Source organism: Nicotiana tabacum, unplaced genomic scaffold (assembly GCF_000715075.1).
Source record: "Nicotiana tabacum cultivar K326 unplaced genomic scaffold, ASM71507v2 Un00321, whole genome shotgun sequence".
Lineage (NCBI taxonomy): Eukaryota > Viridiplantae > Streptophyta > Magnoliopsida > Solanales > Solanaceae > Nicotiana > Nicotiana tabacum.
In genome coordinates, this window is record NW_027438558.1 from 23,397 (window position 1) to 49,236 (window position 25,840).

At 36.2% G+C, this 25,840-nt stretch overlaps 1 protein-coding gene across 1 annotated transcript; it reads left to right on the forward strand.

Moving 5' to 3' along the window:
- Nucleotides 1-7,895: 7,895 nt before the first annotated feature.
- LOC142179085 (lysine histidine transporter-like 2) lies at nt 7,896-24,049 on the forward strand. Its single transcript, XM_075248910.1, has 6 exons — nt 7,896-8,066; nt 21,981-22,310; nt 22,998-23,103; nt 23,228-23,319; nt 23,442-23,510; nt 23,951-24,049. The coding sequence occupies exons 1-6, from the start codon at nt 7,896-7,898 to the stop codon at nt 24,047-24,049; spliced, it is 867 nt and encodes a 288-aa protein (XP_075105011.1).
- Nucleotides 24,050-25,840: the final 1,791 nt, after the last annotated feature.

Consider the following 25,840-nt stretch of genomic DNA (forward strand, 5'->3'; position numbering starts at 1 on the left):
GAAAGTAGTGACGAGCTGGAACACATGTCAAAGTCCAACACCAATAGCCAATAACATCTCATAACAATATAATAAAAGTGGTACAAAAAATAACTCAGAAATATAATGTTCATCTCGTTCACGGTTTCAGAAAATAGACATGCTTTTCAAGTATAACAATGAAAACCCAAATCTTTTACCGAAAGTACCAAAATATGAGAAGGTTTGTAAAATCATGATTTTCCTTCCAAAACATTTCAACAGGTAAATGTTTCATTCTCAAAAGGCATGAGGAAAAGTACATTTATACGCCTAGATGCCAATGTGTATGAGAATTCATGCATGACGTGATACCGTATAACATGAGGAAAAATGCATCTATATGCTTGTATGTCAAATGCGCATGTCGAATGTAGTACAACAGAGTGAACAACCATATGCATACTCTCAGAGTATCAATCCACTTAGTCCTCCCAATCACTCGGCACTCACACTCGCACTCAATAGGTATATGCGCTCACTTTGGATGTGCAGACTCCGGAGGGGCTCCTTCAGCCCAAGCTCTATAATCCGCATGGACAACTCACGTGCTATAGTATCAATATCTGGATCCGCACAGACAACTCACGTGCTGCACGGATAACTCACGTGCTATAGTATCAATATCTGGGTCCGCACGGACAACTCACGTGCTATAGTATCAATAACCTCACAATCAGGCCCTCGGCCTCACTCAGTCATCAATCTCTCCAGTCTCTCGGGCTCACTATGTCATGAAACTAGCCCAAAATGATGATGTGATGTATCAACAATTAACAACAGGGACTGAGATATGATATGCAATGAATGTATATGACTAAGTACGAAATTATAATTTAAAAATATAATTCGACATCAAAAATGACCTCAGTGAGTCCCAATAATACCAGCATTTGCCTAAGCATGATTTCTAACATGAGTCACAACTCAGTTTCTCTAACACATGACAAATACTTGGAAAAATACAAGTTAATTGACTACACAACTCTACGGAATCGACTGAGTCTCAATTTCTATGGAGCGCGCCCACACGCCCGTCACCTAGCAAGAAGAAAAAGGACAGTACACAATGTTATGACTTCTGAGAGAGTGATACATTAAGCAAGAAGACAGTACACTAGGATACATTTATACTGCTATTCCTGAAGGTGCTTGAGGTTCACGGTTGGGGGGGGGGGGAGGGGGGATTTGGATGAGATAGAGAAATTGGGGAGGGGGAAATGAACAATGTTATGACTTCTGAGAGAGGGATATCGCAGGGAGTAGGGTTTTTTCTGGGGAGATTTTCAGAGGGAAATTTTGGGGGGAAGTTTTGCAAAACAATTTCTCTTTTGAAATTAGTAAGTAAGTAGTAGTTTTCTTTTTTACCAAGGAAGGAAAAATAGTAATTTGTTTACATTTATTATAAATGTCACTAACTAAATGTCATTTTTGTTATTTTTAATTAAATGCCAGTATTTTTGTAATATTTTCTAATAAATGTCGATAAATTATCTTTTTTCCGACATTTATTATAAAGTCATTAATTAAATATCGTGGTAGCTCATATTTGTTGTAGTGTACCCACTCCAAAAGAACAAAACATTTACACCAAATTGCCATCTTACACAACTAAAAATTTAAATAACAGAAAAAATCACCTAAGTATTTCTTGCCAAACATATATATCAAAATCAGATAGAATTCCATACATGCATGTAGCAAATCTAGGCAATAAATTATGCACAAAAAAAAAATTGAATCAAATATGGACAAACTTTCAGAAAAAATTAGAAGTGAAAGCAGAACACGGTGCAAGAGAAAGAACTAAGAGAGAAAAGTTACCATACTAGAAGATTATAGCAAGCAGAAGGTAAAAGCAAAAAAGGACAAAGCTCATGAAAGAATTCTGAACATTGAAAGCGGAGAAAACTCCAACATAGAGATCCAGAGAAGCCCACAATAATTGAAAAACTTACCAAAACAAAAGGATTATATCTTGAATTCTTGAAATAGCGAAGCAAGTAGAAAATCACAAAGAGGAATTGAGGAGAGAGAATTGGAGTGGAGAAATGGATAATCGGAGAGTTTGTATCTGAAATAGTAAAGTACACGTGGTTTTGGTAAAGTAAAGGTGCGGTACACATGTCAATTCGCTAATAAGACATGCTCAAATAAAAGTATAATACACAATACATTTTGTACAATTCAGGATTGATGTGTTGTACAACCTTAGCCGCTTATATATAGTAGTAATAGTAAAGTAATAATCAGACCACATATACAAATATACATCATGTTATCTAGTTAGACGCAAGCAGGCTCTAATACCAACTGATGAAAAACAAGTATGAACAGCGGAAGCAAATAGCCAAGATCACTTGCATATAATATAGACAACACATAATCACTGATTTTACTCAAACATATCTCTTGAAGCGTGACCGCTATCGCGAAAAGAGCCTTCAAGTCATCTTCTAATTCCACAGTTTTTTATTGTGTGACCCGAATAATGTCCGGAATTAGCAAAATTCGTGTGGGCGAATTTCTCATGTAGTAAAAATATTTCCTCTTTATGGAATAAGACCCCTCAATATAGCCACAGGTTTTAGGGTTTAAAACATTTTTCTAAACCTGTTGGGTCTTCCTTTTCCACCAAAAAATATGATTTTTTTAATTCCTAATTATTCAGGCACAACAGGGACCACAATATCTAATTAACGAGACTTCTTATTATGGACTTAATTCAAAATATCCGAATTAATACTGCCATAATAAATTACGAATTATTCCACTAAAAATTCGTAACTGCACTTCTCAGTTCAATTTTGAAATTCTTTCATTAAACCTTATTTAGCTCCCCGTGTTAAGATTCAGATACTAATCAAATAAATTAAATTACTGACAATTTAATTCATTGATTATTTCCTTTAGACTTTTGCTTAACTTATATCATGTGACGGATACAAAATACACTTGCAGGGTTTACACATGAAAACTTATAAGCTTTCATAAAGGTGTATCATCTATCTCTAGACCAAGATATGGATTCCTTCAACTAACTAGTATTTCGCCAATGTATATCATCATTGTCCAATTTACCAGGTATATTGACCCACAAAAATATCTCGCCTTTTAATAAATCAAAATAATAAATAATATACACAACCAATAACAATTATATCAAGATTAAGAGTATAAGTACGTTTAGTGGCTAGAGAAGTTATTTTATTAAGTCAGTATAAAATACTTATCCCTACTTGGTCCGTTCAATACATACAAATTGTACTAGCACAAGAAGTCAGAATTAAATTATTCCCATAATCAAGATATCTTTGACAAGTACCGAACGCAATTCTCGGGATGATAGTTTTATGGCCCATCTCTATGGGATGATGGATTTGCAGCTAAGGATAGGAGGTCAGCCAACCACATCTGAGGAGAGGACCTTATTGGAGCAGCGGTACCCGCTCAACGCTCATGGCCAGCAGCTGGTTGGGATAGGTGATAGCTACAGACTCCTGAGCAGCCTTAGGTCGAGCCGAAGCAGTCAGATGATGAGGACGATGATGATGAGGAGGAGGAAGCACATGATGAAGAGTAGAGAGCCTCAGAGGATGAAGACGCAATTTGATCAGGGAGTTTCCTTGCACCCTATTCATTTTTCTTGTTTTGTCAATTTGTGTATGCACTGAGGACAATGCATGATCTAAGTGTGGGGTTGGGACTTGTAGAAATTACTTCTAGTTATTTGTTTTGTTGTTTTAGTAAGTGTCGTTTTCATTAGAGACTTGTTTTAGTTATTTGTTTTAAGAATTTGGTTTAGTGATTTGTTTTTGTTATTTGTTTAGTTATTAAAAAAATATAACTGGACTCTTCCCGACGATGGATCTCCTAGATAGTTTTTCTGAGGGAAGTAAGTCTAGAGAAAAAAAGAAAAAGATTTTTTTTAGGTAATATAGTAATTCCCCCTTGGTTTTTCTTTGGGCCGCGGTTCTTTTCCAAGAGCTTTTAGTTGAACCGGGTGTAATTAGTTTTAATTTTTAGGAGTAGGAACCACGAAGCTATGCATTTAATTGTAGTAATATCTCTTAGCTTTGTTATGCCTTGAGAATAGTTAGGACTATAGTCGTGACTCTTAGGCTCGGTTTTTGACTCTAGCATAAATACCATAAATCGTAGATTCCTAATTTTGCTTAACTGCTTTGACTGGAGTGTCGCGATGAAAACAATCCTGAGTGAGTTATGTGCCATGTGTGTGAGAGTTTTGTATATATTCTGTGCATTGCATTTGATGTCTAGAACTTGCCCTGTGTGTGTGCAAAGTGAAATAGTAGTCTTGTTCATTCTGAGAAGTGATATAGGCATTTCTTTGTTAAGCCAGATATATATAGTTTACCCACCTAAAAGTTATGTAACGTAGTTAACCCCTTTGAGCCTGTAATCCTGTTTCTTTGGCAACCACACTACAAGCCTTACCCAATTGTTTGAATTAACCATCTATTTAAACCGTTTCACCTCTAATGAGCACTTGAATTATTATGAACTTTGTAAAAGTAAAAGAGTGGGATGGTTGGTTTGGCTTTTGAGTGGAACTAATGAAATAAGGAGAAAGGTGCATTGTTTTAAAAAATTAAGAGCCGCTTGAATTGAAAAAAAAAGAAAAAAAAAGACAAAAATAGTTGTATTGCTATGAAAAAGAATATTCTTAGATAAGTGGTGACTCTTAATGTAATTGTGCTTAAAGAAGTATGAGGTAATATATATTGATGTGAAGGTGGAGTTTTGGTTTGACATAAGTATGGGCTGGAATGTTAAAGTATATGTATTAAAGTGCTTAGGGAGGTGTAGTCACTCACATATCCAAATATATCCTACCCGACCCGCGGCGTACATTACAACCAATCAAAGTCCTATTTGATCTTAGACTAAATAAGCTCGATTAATAGAGTATTACACTACGGGCAAGCCTATGGTGCATCATTTGTGGAATATGAATGTTATTTCTGAGAGCGAGTAAATTTTTTCCTATCTTGAGTTCATACGTTCTTAAAATTCATCGTGTGTGGAACTGAGCTCTTTGTTGGGTGAGGGCACGTGATTCATAAAGGAAAGGTAATGTCATTGACCTCCATGTTAGACTAAGTAAGTAATTTGTGAATAAGTCATGGTATGTGAGTCAAATCTTGAGGCGAGAATATTACACCGTAGTGCTTAGACTATTTTAAATATTCTTAGTGCAAGGAGTTAAGGGAATTGCTTAGTGAGGTTGTGTCTATAAGTTGGTCTGATTGCTCGAGGACGAGCAATGTTTAAGTGTGGGGTATTGATGTGTGGCTATAATTCATGGTTTAGCACACTATTCGCCTTGCATTTTATATTCTTTAATGATAAATTACACTTTATTTACTCGTAATGAATGCCATTTTATGTGTGTAAGTGAATTGGAAATGAAAGTAGAGAAAAAGGATACTTAAAAGTCGAAAGCGTGCTCGGGAGGAGTTGAAAAGGAGAATCCGACGAAGCCAGGTACGCTAAGCGTTATACTTGGCAAAGCCAGGCCCAGTGCAGGCCTTATACCTGGCGACACCAGGCTAAGGCCAGGTGATAGACCTGGCGAGGTGAGGCAGGAGCGAGATAGACCAGGCTTTATACCTGGCGACGCCAGGCTTGGGGTGAGGTCCACCAGGCGTTAGGCCTCGCGAGGCCAGGTCTAGGCACGCACAGTCCGAGTTTTGAAGATTTATTTCTCTCCGGGTTTGACTAGGACATTGCCTGCACGTTTAGGTCTTTTTCTACACATATAAATAGACCTAAAAATGCCATTTTGGGGGGACTTTTGCAATCGGAGGCATGAATAGCTTGTGGAATCACCTGGTGGGAGTTAGAATCATCGATTTCTATATCCTTTCATCTTTACTTTGTACTTTAATTATGCAAAAATATTTGTGATATTGTTACTATGAGTATGAGTAGCTAAAATTCCTAATCTAGAATTTTGATGGAACCTATTGAAGGATAATTTTCTTATTACGTTAATATAAATTTGCCGTAGTATTTTTTCTATTTGTTCAACTATACTATACATGTGGTTGATTAAAGGGCCCTCAATTAGCTGTGCCTATTTAGTATGTATTACTCGGGAGAGAATGCATATTTAGGTAGTTGTTGAATAACATTACTCCTAACGTATATGAGGGATCAATACGAAGGGTTTAAAGGTGGGATTAGAGATAATGAAACCTTGGTGCGATCTGAGTGAGCCGTACTTAATGCCAGCTAGCGTAATTCGGCAGAATATGTCTAGTAAATTGTGATAATTATTAGGGAGAGAGTTACGACAGTTATAGTGCTCATGATCGATAGAGAAGACTTAGGCAAATTTATAGAAAACGTAGCGGAAAAGATTCCGACAATAGGGAAAATAACAACCTTAGATCTTTCCAATTCTTGTTTACAAAATTCGTAGTTAGTCATTTGTTAGTGCATTTTCATTACGTAACATTTAGTTAATAAACATCTAAATTATTATTCAAATATTTCTGAAGATTGATTGCGTGAATTTATGTGGGTCTAGCAACTGTGGTTGATAGGTTAATTCCCTGTGAGATTCGACTCCGGACTTATTAGCCAGAATATATTTGCGACGACCGCTTGTATTTTTTATAAGGCATAGTTGGGCGTGATCACCTCTTCCATATCAACATTCAAAATCAATTCAGCTATGAACAGACAATGTCCGCTCCACTTTGGGAAAAGATACAACTCATATCAGAAACTTTGATCAAGACATTTTAAAACTCATGTTAACAGAGATGAAATCCAACAAATCGAGATCTAGGGTTTGAGAACAATCTAGAGAGAGAACCTGGAGATAAAGGAGAATCGTGGTTCAACAATGGGGAAGACAATGGCGCTGTGAGAGAGAGATCGTGTAGAGAGAATTAAGATACGATCATTTTGAGAGAGAATAAACTGAAAGAATGAGAGAAAAAAATATTAGACAGCGTATTTAATGGCTTCACGGTAGGAAGTGACCATAAGTATATATTTTGTTATAAAAACTAAAAGTTAGCTATAGAAAATAATATTTTAAAGGGTTTTTATTTATAATAAATAGGGTATAAAGCTTTGCTATAAGAGGTAAAATTTCCCAAAAAAAAAATCACTTCTTTTGCGTCTTTACTGAATTTTGTATTTTAATTTTTCAACGTGAAATATCAGTGTGCTTCTTAATTTTTTTTTCCGGTTCACCAGTAGAAAAGAAAAAGGAAAAAAAACAACTAAAGAAATGTAAATCTTCAGAAATCAATGGTGTATAATATTAGTGCATGATAAAAAGTAAAAACACATAAATTCGTTATTTCTTTAAGTAGAATTGGTTTAAATTGTCAATATCATCACCGTTTCTATTGTTCGATCAATTAGCAAAAAAGCCTGTGAGACACTTAAGGAATTATTCTCAATAATTTGCGTATTATGCAGTAGTTTTAACAAAGATATGATGTTATTTATTTATATCCACATATATTTCACACGTAGAGCATTTGGAAAGGACAAGTGCATAATTAATACGATTCACTTTTTAAAAAATTCCAAATATTGTTGGATAACAGTTACAGAGTAAGTATAGAAAGTAGTTTATTTTCCTTAAAAACATAAAAACTTTACATATTGCATATATCTAAAAGGATTAGGAAATATTTAGGTCATTACTACTAGATTTAGGTTTTATGGCAATCACCTATATAAATAGGAAAAGGCATATCGAGAAAAAGAAAAGACTTTCTCTTTGTATATTTTAAAGGACTCGAAATTGATGTTAAATCTCCTTACTCTTTGAGTCACAAACTTTTCATTCTTATTCTATTGCCTAAGCATAGTTAGTTTAATTTAATATGGAAAAGGGAGGAGATAGTGAAGAAAAGAGGAGGGAGAAAGCAATAGATGAATGGCTACCGATAACGTCGGACCGGAATGCAAAGTGGTGGTATTCAACCATGCACAATGTTACTGCCATGGTTGGTGCTGCTGTTCTTAGTCTACCTTATGCCATGTCTGAGATGGGTGTTAGTAACTTAGGTGTTCTATAGTATCTGGATCCGTACGGACAACTCACGTGTTATAGTATCAATAACCTCACAATCAGGCCCTCGACCTCACTCAGTCATCAATCTCTCCAGTCTCTCGGGCTCACTATGTCATGAACCTAGCCCAAAATGATGATGTGATGTATCAACAATTAACAACAGGGACTGAGATATGATATGCAATGAATGTATATGACTGAGTACGAAATTATAATTTAAAAATATAATTCGACAGCAGAAATGACCTCAGTGGGTCCCAATAATACCAGCATTTGCCTAAGCATGATTTCTAACATGAGTCACAGCTCAGTTTCTCTAACACATGACAAATACTGGGAAAAATACAAGTTAATTAACTACACACCTCTATGGAATCGACTCAGTCTCAATTTTTACAGTGTGCGCCCATACGCCCGTCACCTAGCATGTGCATCACCTCCAAACAAATCACATAACACGTAATTCAGAGTTTTATACCCTCAACACTAAGTTTAGAAGTGTTACTTACCTCGAACAAGCCAAATCTAATACCGAGTAAGCCAAGCGATGCTCAAAAATGCCATCCCACGCGTACCGACCTCCGAACGGCTCAAAACTAGCCAAAAGGAACTCAAATACATCAAATAAAGCCCAAGAAAACAATTCCAAATGGTAAAGGTCGAATCCTTAATCAAAAGCCCAAAATCAGCCAAAAGGTCAACCCGGGCCCGCGCCTCAGAACCAGATGAAACTTACAAAATCTAATAACTCATTCAATTACGAGTCCAACCATACTAGTTTTACTCAAATCCGGCTCCAAATCGATGTTCAAAACTCAAAAATTCACATTATGAAATTTTAGGCAAACCCCCCCAAATTCCTCTTTAAATTCACAAACCAATTACCAAAAATGAAGATAGATTCATGGAATATAATGAAAACCAAGTGTAGAACACTTACCCCAATCCTTGTGATGAAAATTGCTTCAAAAGTCGCCACAATCCGAGTCCCACATCTCAAAATATGATAAAAGAACCAAAACCTCGATTTTTATAGCTTCTGCCTAGCGGTTTTCGCATATGCGGTCAAAATGTTGCATCTACGACCTCCGCTTCTACGGATAAAATCTCGCCTCTGCGAAGCCCCATGAAAACTGTCCCTTTCGCACTTGCGGACATTTTCCTCTTCTGCGCACGGGCAGGTGCGCCAAACAATTTTCGCTTCTGTGCCACATGCCGCTTCTGCGGTCAGGTCATTACATCCTCCCCCACTTAAACATACGTTTGTCCTCGAACGTGCCAAGAGTCGTTCCAAAGTTATCAATCCTCCGTGTAACCTTACCTTGCACATACCCGGGGGTGAACCCACGTCACCCTATTCCATATAGGCCTGACAACCCAACATAACTTAAGATCATTACTTCAACCTAAGCCCGTAAACCACATAATCCAATTTCCAACATCCGAAATTTTCTATAAGTCCCGAATCTCGCATCAAATCATAACCATAACCTAGAACAAAATCACATGATATACCACATAACTCAAATACTAATAAAAATTACTTCCGATCACAATTGCTACTCAAAACAACTCATTACCGGTAATAACCTCATTTCAAACAAAACCTCATTCAAAAACCTTCGTACACTGTCGACGATGAAATAAGCACGCAGAAACTCATAACCACTCATCAGATCAACAATCCATGGAGCTCCCTCTCCTTTGACAAGAACTATAGACAATTTCTAAGCCGATCAACGATATTAACGTTCCAAATATGCTGCAAACAAATCTGATGGCACCCATTCTAGGTCCAATGACCTCACTTTATCAGGCCCAACTATCCTATCGACATGCCACACCAATACTACCTAGAATCACGACCTGTGCAATCCGTGCACAATAAGCAACAACTCAAATGTACCCAAAATGGAAAATGACTCAAACAAGAAAACCATCCCACATCTTCAACAAGTACCACAACAACCGCAATGCTACAAAGACATCATACATAGTAGTACCAAGATGCACGAATCTAACACAAATGATCATATCTCAACATGCGTGACCCCATCCAAACACTGGTGTATATGAAATACCTCAAGCCACCATGCTCAAAATCAACAACTACGTGCAATTTGACGCCTAGTAACAAATGTGCATGACCGCAACCATCGAGAAGAAAACAGCACCATACATCATAACCGGACAAAGGCCATAACCAAGCGTAATCAACCATTCTGAACCCCAATAACCATTCTGCTCGAATTCTGCTATAAGGCCCAAATAGGACCGCACTATGTGTGCATATAAACAACAAATCCAAACCCCTAGTGGCATAGAAAAGTAACACATAGATCATATCAGAGCACGAATAATCTCCACTCTAACTGAATGGCACATCCCCCAACAATAGCAGTATGTAGTCGACCAACATGACCCGATGTAGAATACAAATCCTCGTTGGGCCTACCAATGGGCCCCAAATCAACTATGGTCATCCACAAATAGATAAATAATCCTCCGAAAGTCCATAATGACCTAACCATAACATATACTATCATCTGGATAGCTTTGGCCACGTTTTCACAGTCCACAACCACAAATAGATCTGCTTATGAGAACTCCTGGTCTCCGAATCCGTAGAATACACGAATCACCATATCTTATCCCAACTCCACCGCCCAAATGTCTAACACATCTCTCATACACGATCATCCCACGAGGAATACTTCTAAAATTCTTCCGTGCCATATAACAAAATCTGAATATCAGCAGCCGATCAACCATGTGTGTACCGCAATACTAATGAAGTATCCGTACGTCAACACTTAGTGCACTTTCTGAAATGTACGCTCTCCTCAGGAAATATCAAGTGGTAATATCATCCATCTAGTCATCTGAAACCGCCCATGTTGTCTAAGAATTCATGCCCTTCCTTTCAAAACTAAACTGTGACCTTGCACACTCAAATTTTAATTCCCCACAACATACCGCATCTATCATGAATATGAAAAGTACGAGAGTCTCATAATCAATTTTGAGTCACAAGCAAACTACATACTCAATTAGCCGGAAACCTTCTATTGGATCTCATCCAGGAGAAAATCACAACACGCAACATGCTCCTCATGCCGGTAGGAAATATCCATCTCAAATCGTGGTAGCAACCATCGAAACTCTTTGAAACCCATTAACACGCAACCAAGCTATCAGAACCGAATACCTCTAACTCAACCAAGCCATGAAGGTCTCCAAACCCAAGAGTATTGCCACGAAACACCTGTAGAGACTCACCACATCATAAATACCCCAAGGAACCAATTGTATTTATTACCTTGCTGCTCCAACCTAATATCAAGTTGTACTATTCCTCTGAGTTCCTTCTGAATTACCCTCAAGGTGACACTTCTTATTGCCAGAACACCACGATCCTTAACCAAAACTCACCCCGCGAGATCCTAAAATAAAACAACACCATCCTAAGGCCCATAAGCCGTTGTATTCCCTCTTAAGCACCCCAAAAGTGCCACAACCGAGACATCCACTCTAAAGAGACCTTCTGTAAATCCAAAACTATTTCTTTCACCTTACTGATGCTGAAATGTAGAATCCATAATAATATAGAAATGCCACAAGCCTTTACACCATCCAACTTAAATCTCACATTCTAGCCATATACAAATCCGCAAAATTCTCAATTGCTACATATAAATCTTGAACCCATTAGAACCTTCTCGAGAGTCATACACTCTACTCAAATCTCAATTGTACCGGCCAAATGGGTCGAATGACATGTGCCCCATTAGAACAACAACACCCAAAGAAGTAATCCACACCTTTAAGAAATCGAGCAATTTCCTACTGCATTCGCACTACATCTTTCACGAATAACGACTCAATCATTCCATGATTTCCATATACCCATAAGGTGTAACATAACCCGATTCCAGAAATTCCTTTACTCGAGTCATCCTTCATCTGAACCCGAATCCAGAAATTCCTTTACTCGAGTCATCCTTTATCTGAACCTCTGCAAGTCATAACCGATCCACAAGTATGCTTCAGACCAAAACCAATACTACACGTAACCATGCAATCAAATCGTTGATAGCAAACTCCCCCACTTAACTCAATGCCATAGAATAGAACATCTGATAACTCACCAAACCCATACTCTATTACTGCCATAATACCGCAGGAAGATTCAACTAAATCCTTCAAAAGCTCACATAACACAAACCATATAGTACCTCAAATAATCCACTAAGCTCACATACATCCACATGATGATCAGGTCAACTTTCTCAACCAAATTCAAATTCAAATCTTAACACATATACCCCGTTGGTAGAAAGAAAACTCTCCACACAATATTATAAGGATCACACCTCCGTAGATTACTCTGCAGGAGATAACCCACCTACTTAGCCTAAAATTGACATCTATACCCTTTCGCAGCAACAATTACTACACCATCACTGAATCTTCCTGAGTCTGAACTCACAACAAGACATGAAAATCTACTTCACTCCATAATTAATCAACACGAAAAATCTTTCAACACACTCATAACTTGAGGCTATGTGTCACATCAAGACAGCAATCTAGCACCCCATAGTCCTTCTTACATCCCAGGCAAACTATTCTCGTCACAATCAAACCATCTGAACACATTCCGCAATCACATCATGCTCATCATATAGCCATCCGACCACTCATCGAGTCACAAATTCCACTCATAGGGACGCTATCGATCACATAAGTTCCCAAAAGACCGTGCCCACACAGCCGAAATCTACATGCTCGAGCTACAGTCAAAACCCGGCCTCAAGTCCTCCAGATTGGCCCATCATCAGCACCCAGAAATGACAACTTGCACCTCATCTATGGAATCACTAGCCGATACCGAGCGCTTACATGTGCACACGGATGCGTGGAGGGAATTCAAAGAGTTATGTTTCAAACTGAATTAATTCCGCACGATAAGGAAAGAAAGATGGGAAATTATCCTAAATTCCCTGTAGCCTCTTGAATATAGGTATGGATGTCATCATTCCGATCCACAAGACTCTACTAGACACTTGCTCATGACTTGTAGAACCTATGAACCTAGAGCTCTGATACCTACTTGTCACGACCCAAAATTCAACTAGTCGTGATGACACCTAACCCAACTCGCTAGGTAAACCAAATATAAACTATCCAATTCCATGAAATTTAATAAGACAATTAAGTGAAAAAAAATATCTGAATCTTATACATTCCCTAAGGACTGGTAGTATAAATCATGAGCTTCTAAGATTAGAATTTACCAAGCTGGTATGAAATAAATTCATCATCTGTTTGAAATGTACATAAACAGTTTTTTATAAATATATGGCTATCATGAACAAGAAGCAGCTACAATCGGAATGCATGTACATTTTTAAATCCCGCTCCCATCGATCACAGCAACATCAACATCCAATATCTGCACACAAGGTGCAGAAGTATAGTATGAGTACAACCGACCCCATGTACTCAATAAGTATCAAACCTAACCTTAGGTTGAAAGTAGTGACGAGCTGGAACACATGTCAAAGTCCAACACCAATAGCCAATAACATCTCATAACAATGTAATAAAAGTGGTACAAAAAATAACTCAGAAATATAATGTTCATCTCGTTCACGGTTTTAGAAAATAGACATGCTTTTCAAGTATAACAATGAAAACCCAAATCTTTTACCGAAAGTACCAAAATATGAGAAGGTTTGTAAAATCATGATTTTCCTTCCAAAACATTTCAACAAGTAAATGTTTCATTCTCAAATGGCATGAGGAAAAGTACATTTATATGCCTAGATGCCAATGTGTATGAGAATTCATGCATGACGTGATACCGTACAATATGAAAAAAAAATGCATCTATATGCTTGTATGTCAAATGCGCATGCCGAATGTAGTACAACATAGTGAACAACCATATGCATACTCTCAGAGTATCAATCCACTTAGTCCTCCCAATCACTCGGCACTCGCATTCAATAGGCACCTGCGGTCACTTTGGATGTGCAGACTCCGGAGGGGCTCCTTCAGCCCAAGCTCTATAATCCGTATGAACAACTCACGTGCTATAGTATCAATATTTGGATCCGCACAGACAACTCACGTGCTGCACGGATAACTCACGTGCTATAGTATCAATATCTGGATTCGCTCGGACAACTCACGTGCTATAGTATCAATAACCTCACAATCAGGCCCTCGGCCTTACTCAGTCATCAATATCTCCAGTCTCTCGGGCTCACTATGTCATGAAACTAGCCCAAAATGATGATGTGATGTATCAACAATTAACAACAGGGACTGAGATATGATATGCAATGAATGTATATGACTGAGTACGAAATTATAATTTAAAAATATAATTCGACATCAGAAATGACCTCAGTGAGTCCCAATAATACGAGCATTTGCCTAAGCATAATTTCTAACATGAGTCACAACTCAGTTTCTCTAACACATGACAAATACTTGGAAGAATACAAGTTAATTGACTACACAACTCTACGGAATCGACTGAGTCTCAATTTCTATGGTGCGCGCCCCCACGCCCGTCACCTAGCAAGAATAAAAAGGACAGTACACAATGTTATGACTTTTGAGAGAGTGATACATTAAGCAAGAAGACAGTACACTAGGATACATTCATACTGCTATTCCTGAAGGTGCTTGAGGTTCACGGTTGGGGAGGGGGGAGGGGGGATTTGGATGAGATAGAGAAATTAGTGAGGGGGAAATGAACAATGTTATGATTTCTGAGAGAGGGATATCGTAGGGAGTAGGGTTTTTTCTGGGGAGATTTTCAGAGGGAAATTTTGGGGGGAAGTTTTGCAAAATAATTTCTCTTTTGAAATTAGTAAGTAAGTAGTAGTTTTCTTTTTTACCAAGGAAGGAAAAATAGTAATTTGTTAACATTTATTATAAATGTCACTAACTAAATGTCATTTTTGTCATTTTTAATTAAATGTCAGTATTTTTGTAATATTTTCTAATAAATGTCGATAAATTATCTTTTTTCCGACATTTATAATAAAGTCATTAATTAAATATCGTGGTAGTCTCATATTTGTTGTAGTGTACCCACTCCAAAAGAACAAAACATTTACACCAAATTGCCATTTTACACAACTAAAATTTAACACAACCAAAAATTTAAATAACAGAAAACTCACCTAAGTATTTCTTGCCAAACATATATATCAAAATCAGATAGAATTATATACATGCATGTAGCAACTCTAGGCAATAAATTATGCAAAAAAAAAAAATTTGAATCAAATATGGACAAACTTTCAGAAAAAATTAGAAGTGAAATCAGAACACGGTGCAAGAAAAAGAACCAAGAGAGAAAAGTTACCATACTAGAAGATTATAGCAAGCAGAAGGTAAAAGCAAAAAAGGATAAAACTCATGAAAGAATTCTGAACATTGAAAGCGGAGAAAACTCCAACATAGAGATTCAGAGAAGCCCACAATAATTGAAAAACTTACCAAAACAAAAAGATTATATCTTGAATTCTTGAAATAGCGAAGCAAGTAGAAAATCACAAAGAGGAATTGAGGAGAGAGAATTGGAGTGGAGAGATGGATAATCGGAGAGTTTGTATCTGAAATAGTAAAGTACACGTGGTTTTGGTAAAGTAAAGGTGTGGTACACATGTCAATTCGCTAATAAGACAGGCTCATATAAAAGTATAATACACAATGCATTTTGTACAATTCAGGATTGATGTGTTGTACAGCCTTAGCCGCTTATATATAGTAGTAATAGTAAAGTAATAATCAGACCACATATACAAATATACATCATGTTATCTAGTTAGACGCAAGCAGGCTCTGATACCAACTGATGAAAAACAAGTATGAACAGCGGAAGCAAATAGCCAAGATCACTTGCATATAATATAGACAACACATAATCACTGATTTTACTCAAACATATCTCTTGAAGCGTGACCGCTATCGCGAAAAGAGCCTTCAAGTCATCTTCCAATTCCACAGTCTTTTGTTGTGTGACCCGAATAATGCCCGAAATTAGCAAAATTCGTGTGGGCGAATTTCTCCTTGGAAAACCATGTAGTAAAAATATTTTCTCCTTATGGAATAAGACCACTTAATATAGCCACAGGTTTTAGGGTTTAAAACCTTTTCCTAAACCTGTTGGGCCTTCCTTTTCCACCAAGAAATATAATTTTTTTTTAATTCCTAATTATTCAGGTACAACAGGGACCACAATATCTAATTAATGAGACTTTTTATTATGGACTTAATTCAAAATATCCGAATTAATACTGCCATAATAAATTACGAATTATTTCACTAAAAATTCATAACTGTACTTCTCAGTTCAATTTTGAAATTCTTTCGTTAAACCTTATTTAGCTCCCCGTGTTAAGATTCAGATACTAATCAAATAAATTAAATTACTGACAATTTAATTCATTTATTATTTTCTTTAGACTTTTGCTTAACTTGTATCATGTGACGGATACAAAATCCACTTGCAGGGTTTACACATGAAAACTTATAAGCTTTCATAAAGGTATATCATCTATCTCTAGACCAAGATATGGATTCCTTCAACTAACTATTATTTCGCCAGTGTATATCATCATTGTCCAATTTACCAGGTATATTGACCCACAAACAAATCTCGCCTTTTAATAAATCAAAACAATAAATAATATACACAACCAATAACAATTATATCAAGATTAAGAGTATAAGTACTTTTAGTGGCTAGAGAAGTTATTTTATTAAGTCAGTATAAAATACTTATCCCTACTTGGTCCGTTTAATACATACAAATTGTACTAGCACACGAAGTCAGAATTAAATTATTTCCATAATCAAGATATCTTTGACAAGTACCGAACGCAATGCTCGGGATGATAGTTTTATGGCCCATCTCTATAGGATGATGGATTTGCAGCTAAGGATAGGAGGTCAACCAACCACATCTGAGGAGAGGACCTTATTGGAGCAGCGGTACCCGCTCAACGCTCATGGCCAGCAGCTGGTTGGGACAGGTGATGGCTACAGACTCCCCGATGATGAGGATATACACACTCCTGAGCAGCCTTAGGTCGAGCCGGAGCAGTCAGATGATGAGGACGATGATGATGATGAGGAGGAAGCACATGATGAAGAGTGGAGAGCCTCAGAGGATGAAGACGCAATTTGATCAGGGAGTTTCTTTGCACCCTACTCATTTTTCTTGTTTTGTCAATTTGTGTATGCACTGAGGACAATTCATGATCTAAGTGTGGGGTGGGGACTTGTAGAAATTACTTCTAGTTGTTTGTTTTGTTGTTTTAGTAAGTGTCATTTTCGTTAGATACTTGTTTTAGTTATTTATTTTAAGAATTTGGTTTAGTGATTTGTTTTTGTTATTTGTTTAGTTATTAAAAGAACATATCTGGACTCTTCCCGACGATGGATCTCCTAGATAGTTTTTCTGAGGGAAGTAAGTCTAGAGAAAAAAGAAGAAGATTTTTTTTAGGTAATGTAGTAATTCTCCCTTGGTTTTTCTTTGGGCCGCAGTTCTTTTCCAAGAGCTTTTAGTTGAACCGGGTGTAGTTAATTTTTATTTTTAGGAGTAGAAACCACGAAGCTATGCATTTAATTGTAGTAATATCTCTTAGCTTTATTATGCCTTGAGAATAGTTATGACTATGGTCGTGACGCTTAGGCTCGGTTTTTGACTCTAGCATAAATACCTTAAATCGTAGATTCCTAATTTTGCTTAACTGCTTTGACTGGAGTGTCGCGATGAAACCAATCCTGAGTGAGTTATGTGCCATGTGTGTGAGAGTTTTGTAGGTATTCTGTGCATTGCATTTGATGTCTAGAACTTGCCTTGTGTGTGTGCAAAGCAAAATAGTAGTCTTGTTCATTCTGAGAAGTAATATAGGCGTTTCTTTGTTAAGCCAGATATATATAGTTTACCCACCTAAAAGTTATGTAACGTAGTTAACCTCTTTGAGCCTGTAATCCTGTTTCTTTGGCAACCACACTACAAGCCTTACCCAATTGTTTGAATTAACCATCTATTTGAACCGTTTCACCTCTAATGAGCACTTGAATTGCTATGAACTTTGTAAAAGTAAAAGAGTGGGATGGTTGGTTTGGCTTTTGAGTAGAACTAATGAAATACGGAGAAAGGTGCATTGTTTTGAAAAATTAAGAGCCGCTTGAATTGAAAAAAAAAATGAAAAAAAAAAGACAAAAATAGTTGTATTGCTATGAAAAAGAATATTCTTAGATAAGTGGTGACTCTTAATGTAATTGTGCTTAAAGAAGTATGGGGTAATATACATTGATGTGAAGGTGGAGTTTTGGTTTGACATAAGTATGGGCTGAAATGTTAAAGTATATGTATTAAAGTGCTTAGGGAGGTGTAGTCACTCACATATCCAAATATATCCTACCCGACCCACGGTGTACATTACAACCAATCAAAGTCCTATTTGATCTTAGACTAAATAAGCTCGATTAATAGAGTATTATACTACGGGCAAGCCTATGGTGCATCATTTGTGGCATATGAATGTTATTTCTGAGAGCGAGTGAATTTTTTCCTATCTTGAGTTCCTACGTTCTTAAAATTCATCGTGTGTGGAACTGAGCTCTTTGTTGGGTGAGGGCACATGATTCATAAAGGAAAGGTAAAGTCATTGACCTCCATGTTAGACTAAGTAAGTAATTTGTGAATAAGTCATGGTATATGAGTCAAATCTTGAGGCGAGGATATTACACCGTGGTGCTTAGACTATTTTTAATATTCTTGGTGCAAGGAGTTAAGGGAATTGCTTAGTGAGGTTGTGTCTATAAGTTGGTCTGATTGCTCGAGGACGAGCAATGTTTAAGTGTGCGGTATTGATGTGTGGCTATAATTCATGGTTTAGCACACTATTCGCCTTGCATTTTATATGCTTTAATGATAAATTACACTTTATTTACTCGTAATGAATGCCATTTTATGTGTGTAGGTGAATTGGAGATGAAAGTAGAGAAAAAAGGATACTTAAAAGTCGAAAGCGTGCTCGGGAGGAGTTGAAAAGGAGAAGCCGACGAAGCCAGGTACACTAAGCGTTATACCTGGCGAAGCCAGGCCTAGTGCAGGCCTTATACCTGGCGACACCAGGCTAAGGCCAGGTGATAGACCTGGCGAGGTGAGGCAGGAGTGAGATAGACCAGGCTTTATACCTGGCGACGCCAGGCTTGGGGCGAGGTACACCAGGCGTTAGGCCTCGCGAGGCCAGGTCTGGGCACTCACAGTCCGAGTTTTGAAGACTTATTTCGTCTCTGGGTTTGACTAGGACTTTGCCTACATGTTTAGGTCTTTTCTACACATATAAATAGACCTAAAAAGACCTAAAAATGCCATTTTGGGGGACTTTTACAACCGGAGGCAAGAATAGCTTGTGAAATCACCTATTGGGAGTTAGAATCATCGATTTCTATATCCTTTCATCTGTACTTGTACTTTAATTATTCAAAATATTTGGAATATTGTTACTATGAGTATGAGTAGCTAAAATTCCTAATCTAGGATTTTGATGGAACCTATTGAAGGATAATTTTCTTGTTACGTTAATATAAATTTGCCGTAGTATTTTCTCTATTTGTTCAACTATACTATTCATGTGGTTGATTGAAGGGCCCTCAATTAGCTGTGCCTATTTAGTATGTATTACTCGGGAGAGAGTGCATATTTAGGTAGTTGTTGAACAACATCACTCCTAACGTATATGAGGGATCAATACGAAGGGTTTAAAGGTGGGATTAGAGATAATGAAACCTTGGTGCGATCTGAGTGAGCCGTACTTAATGCCAGCTAGCGTAATTCGGCAGAATATGTCTAGTAAATTGTGGTAATTATTCGGGAGAGAGTTACGACAGTTATAGTGCTCATGATCGATAGAGAAGACTTAGGCAAATTTATAGAAAACGTAGCGGAAAAGATTCCGACAATTGGGAAAATAACAACCTTAGATCTTTCCAATTCTTGTTTACAAAATTCGTAGTTAGTCATTTGTTACTGCATTTTCATTATGTAATATTTAGTTAATAAACATCCAAATTATTATTCAAATATTTCTGAAGATTGATTGGGTGAATTTGTGCGGGTCTAGCAACTATGGTTGATAGGTTAATTCCCTGTGGGATTCGACTCCGGACTTATTAGCCAGAATATATTTGCGACGACCGCTTGTATTTTTTATAAGGCATAGTTGGGCGTGATCACCTCTTCCATGTCAACATTCAAAATCAATTCAGCTATGAACAGACCATGTCCGCTTCACTTTGGGAAAAGATACAACTCATATCAGAAACTTTGATCAAGACATTTTGAAACTCATGTTAACAGAGATGAAATCCAGCAAATCGAGATCTAGGGTTTGAGAACAATCTAGAGAGAGAACCTGCAGATAAAGGAGAATCGTGGTTCAACAATGGGGAAGACAATGGCGCTGTGAGAGAGAGATCGTATAGAGAGAAATAAGATACGGTGATTTTGAGAGGGAATAAACTGAAAGAATGAGAGAAAAAAAATATTAGACAGCGTATTTAATGGCTTCACGGTAGGAAGTGACCATAAGTACATATTTTGTTATAAAAACTAAAAGGTAGCTATAGAAAATAATATTTTAAAGGGTTTTTATTTATAATAAATAGGGTATAAAGCTTTGCAATAAGAGGTAAAATTTTCAAAAAAAAAAATCACTTCTTTTGCGTCTTTACTGAATTTTGTATTTTAATTTTTTAACGTGAAATATCAGTGTGCTTCTTAATTTTTTTTTCCGGTTCACCAGTAGAAAAGAAAAAGGAAAAAAACAACTAAAGAAATGTAAATCTTCAGAAATCAATGGTGTATAATATTAGTGCATGATAAAAAGTAAAAACACATAAATTCGTTATTTCTTTTAGTAGAATTGGTTTAAATTGTCAATATCATCACCGTTTCTATTGTTCGATCAATTAGCAAAAAAGCCTGTGAGACACTTAAGGAATTATTCTCAATAATTTGCATATAATGCAGTAATTTTAACAAAGATATGATGTTATTTATTTGTTTTTATTCTTCATTATCAAAATTTTTGATAAGGAATTGTCTTGACTATGAATGTTTTAAAATTTAGATATACTCAAATTCCGGTTTTGTATAACTAACTGCTTGATATCATCTAATTAGCAGTTTTTCTAACCTATTTTTATAATTTTTGAAAATTTTAAAAAACTGATTCTGGAAATCTGGAAAATAGTAGAACTATTTTTTTGGGACTCCGGAGATCTCGTTATTTGTTTTTTAAAAAACTGAGTCTGCAAACTAGGTGCATCTAAAATATTCATCATCGCTTGATTTAAGCGCCAACGGTGCACCAATTGATCTATATGCTTTTAATTGTGGCGTGCATAAATTAACCGAACATTATGTTTAGATCGAACTAATAGATGCATGATATTATCATTTTATTAAGTCATTTAACCATGTTAATTAGTTAATATAATTTGATGCAAACACCCAATGCAATTAATTTTACCGCATCCATGCGCGCATTTGTGGTAATTAAGTTGACATACCTTTTTATCGGATGTCTCCAAAGTTACTGTCGACATACATATATTCTAGGATATCTCCTTTTGTTTCTTTTTTAATTTTGGTAATTATAGCTTGTTATACAAATTTGTTGTCTGAAAGATCAAATTAAAATTTGCAAGTGATATTACATTCATCTAATTATTGTATTAAATTGTAATAAATGTTGCAGGGGAGCTGGTGTAACGGTAACGTTACTGTCATGGATTATAACATTCTACACAATCTGGCAAATGGTGGAGATGCATGAAATGATACCAGGCAAAAAGTGAAAAAACATCAGATAATGTGTTTATGTTTCTGAGTGCATTAGGAAATGTAGCGTTTGCATATGCTGGACATAATGTAGTTCTTGAAATTCAAGCTACAATTCCTTCAACAGAAGATGCACCTTCAAAAAAAGCAATGTGGAAAGGTGTATTCACAGCTTATATTATTGTGGCCTTGTGTTATTTGCCTGTGGCTTTCATTGGATATTGGGTGTTTGGTAATGGAGTTGATGATAACATCTTGCTCACACTACATAGACCTACATGGCTTATTGCAACTGCTAACATTTTTGTTGTCGCTCATGTCATTGGGAGTTACCAGGTATCTTTCACTACTTTTAATTACAGTCAGACATCTCTATAACAGCATCGCTATATAACAACCATTCACCGTAAAAGCCAAGTTTTTATGGAACCAATTTTTATGCTATGTTATAATATATGTTCTCTATAACAACACTTCGCTATAACAACCAAAATAATCCGGAACAAATAAGGCTGTTATAGAGAGGTTTGATTGTATAAGATTTTATGCAAGTAGTATCGGTCTATTGCCATAACTTTTAGACCTAGGACTGTGGTTCTTTTAAGTCTTTATGTCTTAAACTAACAGTTACTCTACATAATTTTCAAATGGTGTCGATTTTCATATATACTAGCTAGAAAAGTTCGTTGCAAATTAACCCGTGTCAGATACACCCCATACTAAGGGATGTCTCTGCCACTGTCTACAATAATAACAAGTAACTACTCAGTACAAATAAAATATGTTAACCTAAAAAAAGAGTACATAACTTGTTTTAGTAGACTAAAATAGTTAGTATAATAAAAATTTTACACAGTGCATATATATAAATTTAATCCTTTATATGTAATTGAGGAAACCTACTTCAACTGTATAAACTCTTTAAGTCTTTGATGTGCCTCAATTGATAATATATTATGAGCAACTTAGATGTTAGTAATTTACCTAATTAATCTGTTGTATATTACTTAATTTACATTTCAGGTTTATGCAATGCCAGTGTTTGATATGATAGAGGCATACGCTGTGAAGTCATTGAAATATAATCCTTCCACTCTTCTACGTGTTTGTGTGCGTACGGTTTTTGTTGGTAAGTTATTTACTTGTTTATTAGAAAATATTTTTGCACAATTAGAAAATAAACTGAAAAAGTTGTTTAATTGCTCTTTTCTATGTATTTTTTATATTCTTGCTATGGTCTTCTGTTATTGTAGCATTTACATTGGTTGTGGGCATGACAATACCATTCTTTGGTGGTTTGATGGGATTCTTTGGAGGTTTTGCTCTGGCACCAACCTCATATTATGTAAGTATATTTCATAGATAACTCATTAAATTTTCACTTCATTAAATCAGAAGTTATGACTATATAATACTCATATGACAAACATATTTAACATTTACTATGTTTTTAATTTCTACCTACAGCTTCCATGCATCATCTGGCTTATTATAAAAAAGCCCAGACAGTTTGGCTTGTCATGGTGTACGAACTGGGTAAGTTTACCAGAACTTGTAAATATAATCATGAAATTTACTTACACTTGGTGTTTACATCAAACTAATCAATAAAACTCAACGATTAAAAATTAAAATGAGAGTGCATATAACTTCACCACAGTTAAGTTAAAAATGTATTTATGAAAAACAAATATCTTACGTACATATTTATTGATTTGATATAAATAGCGATGTCTATACAAATTATTTAGGGGAAAACTTTTTATACACTCGATGATATGCATCAAAGCAATAAGTACATAACAAGTGTCTTTTGCATAAGATATAGCATCTTATCATTGTTAATAAATGTAGATTCTCACATCAATATATAAATTAATTGTGATAAATTAATATAATTTTGTACATGCAACGTTTCGTGCAAGCTTTTTCCCTACTTACCACTATCTCTTATTTTTTTTCTCTTTATGTTGCAGCTTTGCATTATAGTGGGTGTACTTTTGACTCTAACATCTCCCATTGGTGGATTATGGAGTATCATCAAATCAGCCAAGACTTATCGCTTCTACACCTGATCGATACGGCCAATCTGAGTTTTTAGATGTTAAATTATGTGCTATATCCTGCCTGTTTATTGTAAGGCAGAGATACAGAATTTTAGGATAATTCTTTCAGTTTCAGAAGAGCTTTTATATATGGAAGTTTGCTAAAGTTTGAATTGTAATTTTTGGACAATTGAACTGTTTTTCTAATCAAAGTTCCATCACAGGGATAGAGGAGTTAGGCCAGACTCCAACATGCGTATTCCAAAAATCACAATTACACGAAGGAGGATATAAACCTTGACCTCAATTACAAAGTGTAGATTGGTGGAACCCAATCTAGTTTGTCGTTGATCACAAAGGAATTCTTTGAGAGTTGAGGACACCTTCTTACAAGTTGGATAGTTCATATCATACATTACTACATACAATCTAGTCATAAACACTCTAAGCAATGCACTGCCAAGAGATATCATCATTAACAACAAAATGATTTCTTTTGGGCTCGAATCGAAAATTTGGTAAACCATCCTGTTCTAAATTCATTGAAGCCCTAACATTTCTATGCAGTGAAACAATTTCATTGAAGATAGCACAATTATGTGAGTTTACTCCTAGGTTAGCAAGTTGATCTGCGACCATGTTGCCTTCTCTAAATGCGTGTGTAAACTTGAAATCTCCAGTCGTAGTTACCTCCCAAATTAAATATGCTCAATAATATGTTTGATTTGCCAAGAAGGTACCATCTTTCTATTAATCATGTTGACAGTAAACATTGAATCAGATTCCACATGAACTTTCAAAAAACCAGAATTACTACATAAACTTAATACCATGCAATAATGCCTTAGCTTCTATTAAACTGGCCATAGAATTCTGCAAAAGCCTTCATCATCTATGCTGTGATGATCACTTATGATATCCCCTCCTCCTGCTGAACCAAGATTACCTTTGTTGCATCCATCAACATTCAATTTTACCCAACCCCTATCGGGTTTGTTCCATTTAATAGCCTGGGAGTGAATAGAAAATTGTAACTTCTCCACATACTTATACTTGTCAATCCAGAGTTGTGAAAGTTTTAGAGTAGGAAACTGACAATTAAGGATTAATGTTAAGCACTTTGAGATGATGATATGCCACCCTGACATGGATTTATTATCAAACCTTGCTGCATATCTGTTCAACCATATTTTCCAACAAATCATAGACGGTATACATTGGAGTAACACTGAGTGAACTCCATTTCTTTCTTTAGCTAACCACCAATTCATGATGGTTTGTCTTAGATGACCAGTGCTAAATCAAACCCCAAAAAATAATTACGTTTGAAGAACCAAACCTGTCTAGCAATTTGGCTATCTCTGAATATATGGGACATTGTTTCCTCCTGTGTCTAGTACAACAACTACAAACAGAAGGGATTAGAATCCCAATTTTCTTAATTACATCATATCACGACCCAAAATTCTAACCTGTCGTGATGGCGCCTATCGTGGTACTAGGCAAGCCGTTCTTTCGAAATAATTCCAACACCTTTAACAAAAATGAATTAAAGTAGTTTAAATAATAAAAGTTTTAATAAAACAGGGATAGAAACCCAAAACACAACGCAGAAGTTCCCAACTATCGGGGTGTCACAGAGTACATGAGCATATATACATCACAAGTCTAGAATATACTGTCTATGATAGTTTGAAATTAAATACAATAAACAGAAAGATAGGAATGGAGTGACAAGGTCTGCGAAACGCCGGGCAGCTACCTTGGAATCTCCAAAAGATCAACCGTGCGATAGAATCAACACCCACCGTGTCCGAAAAT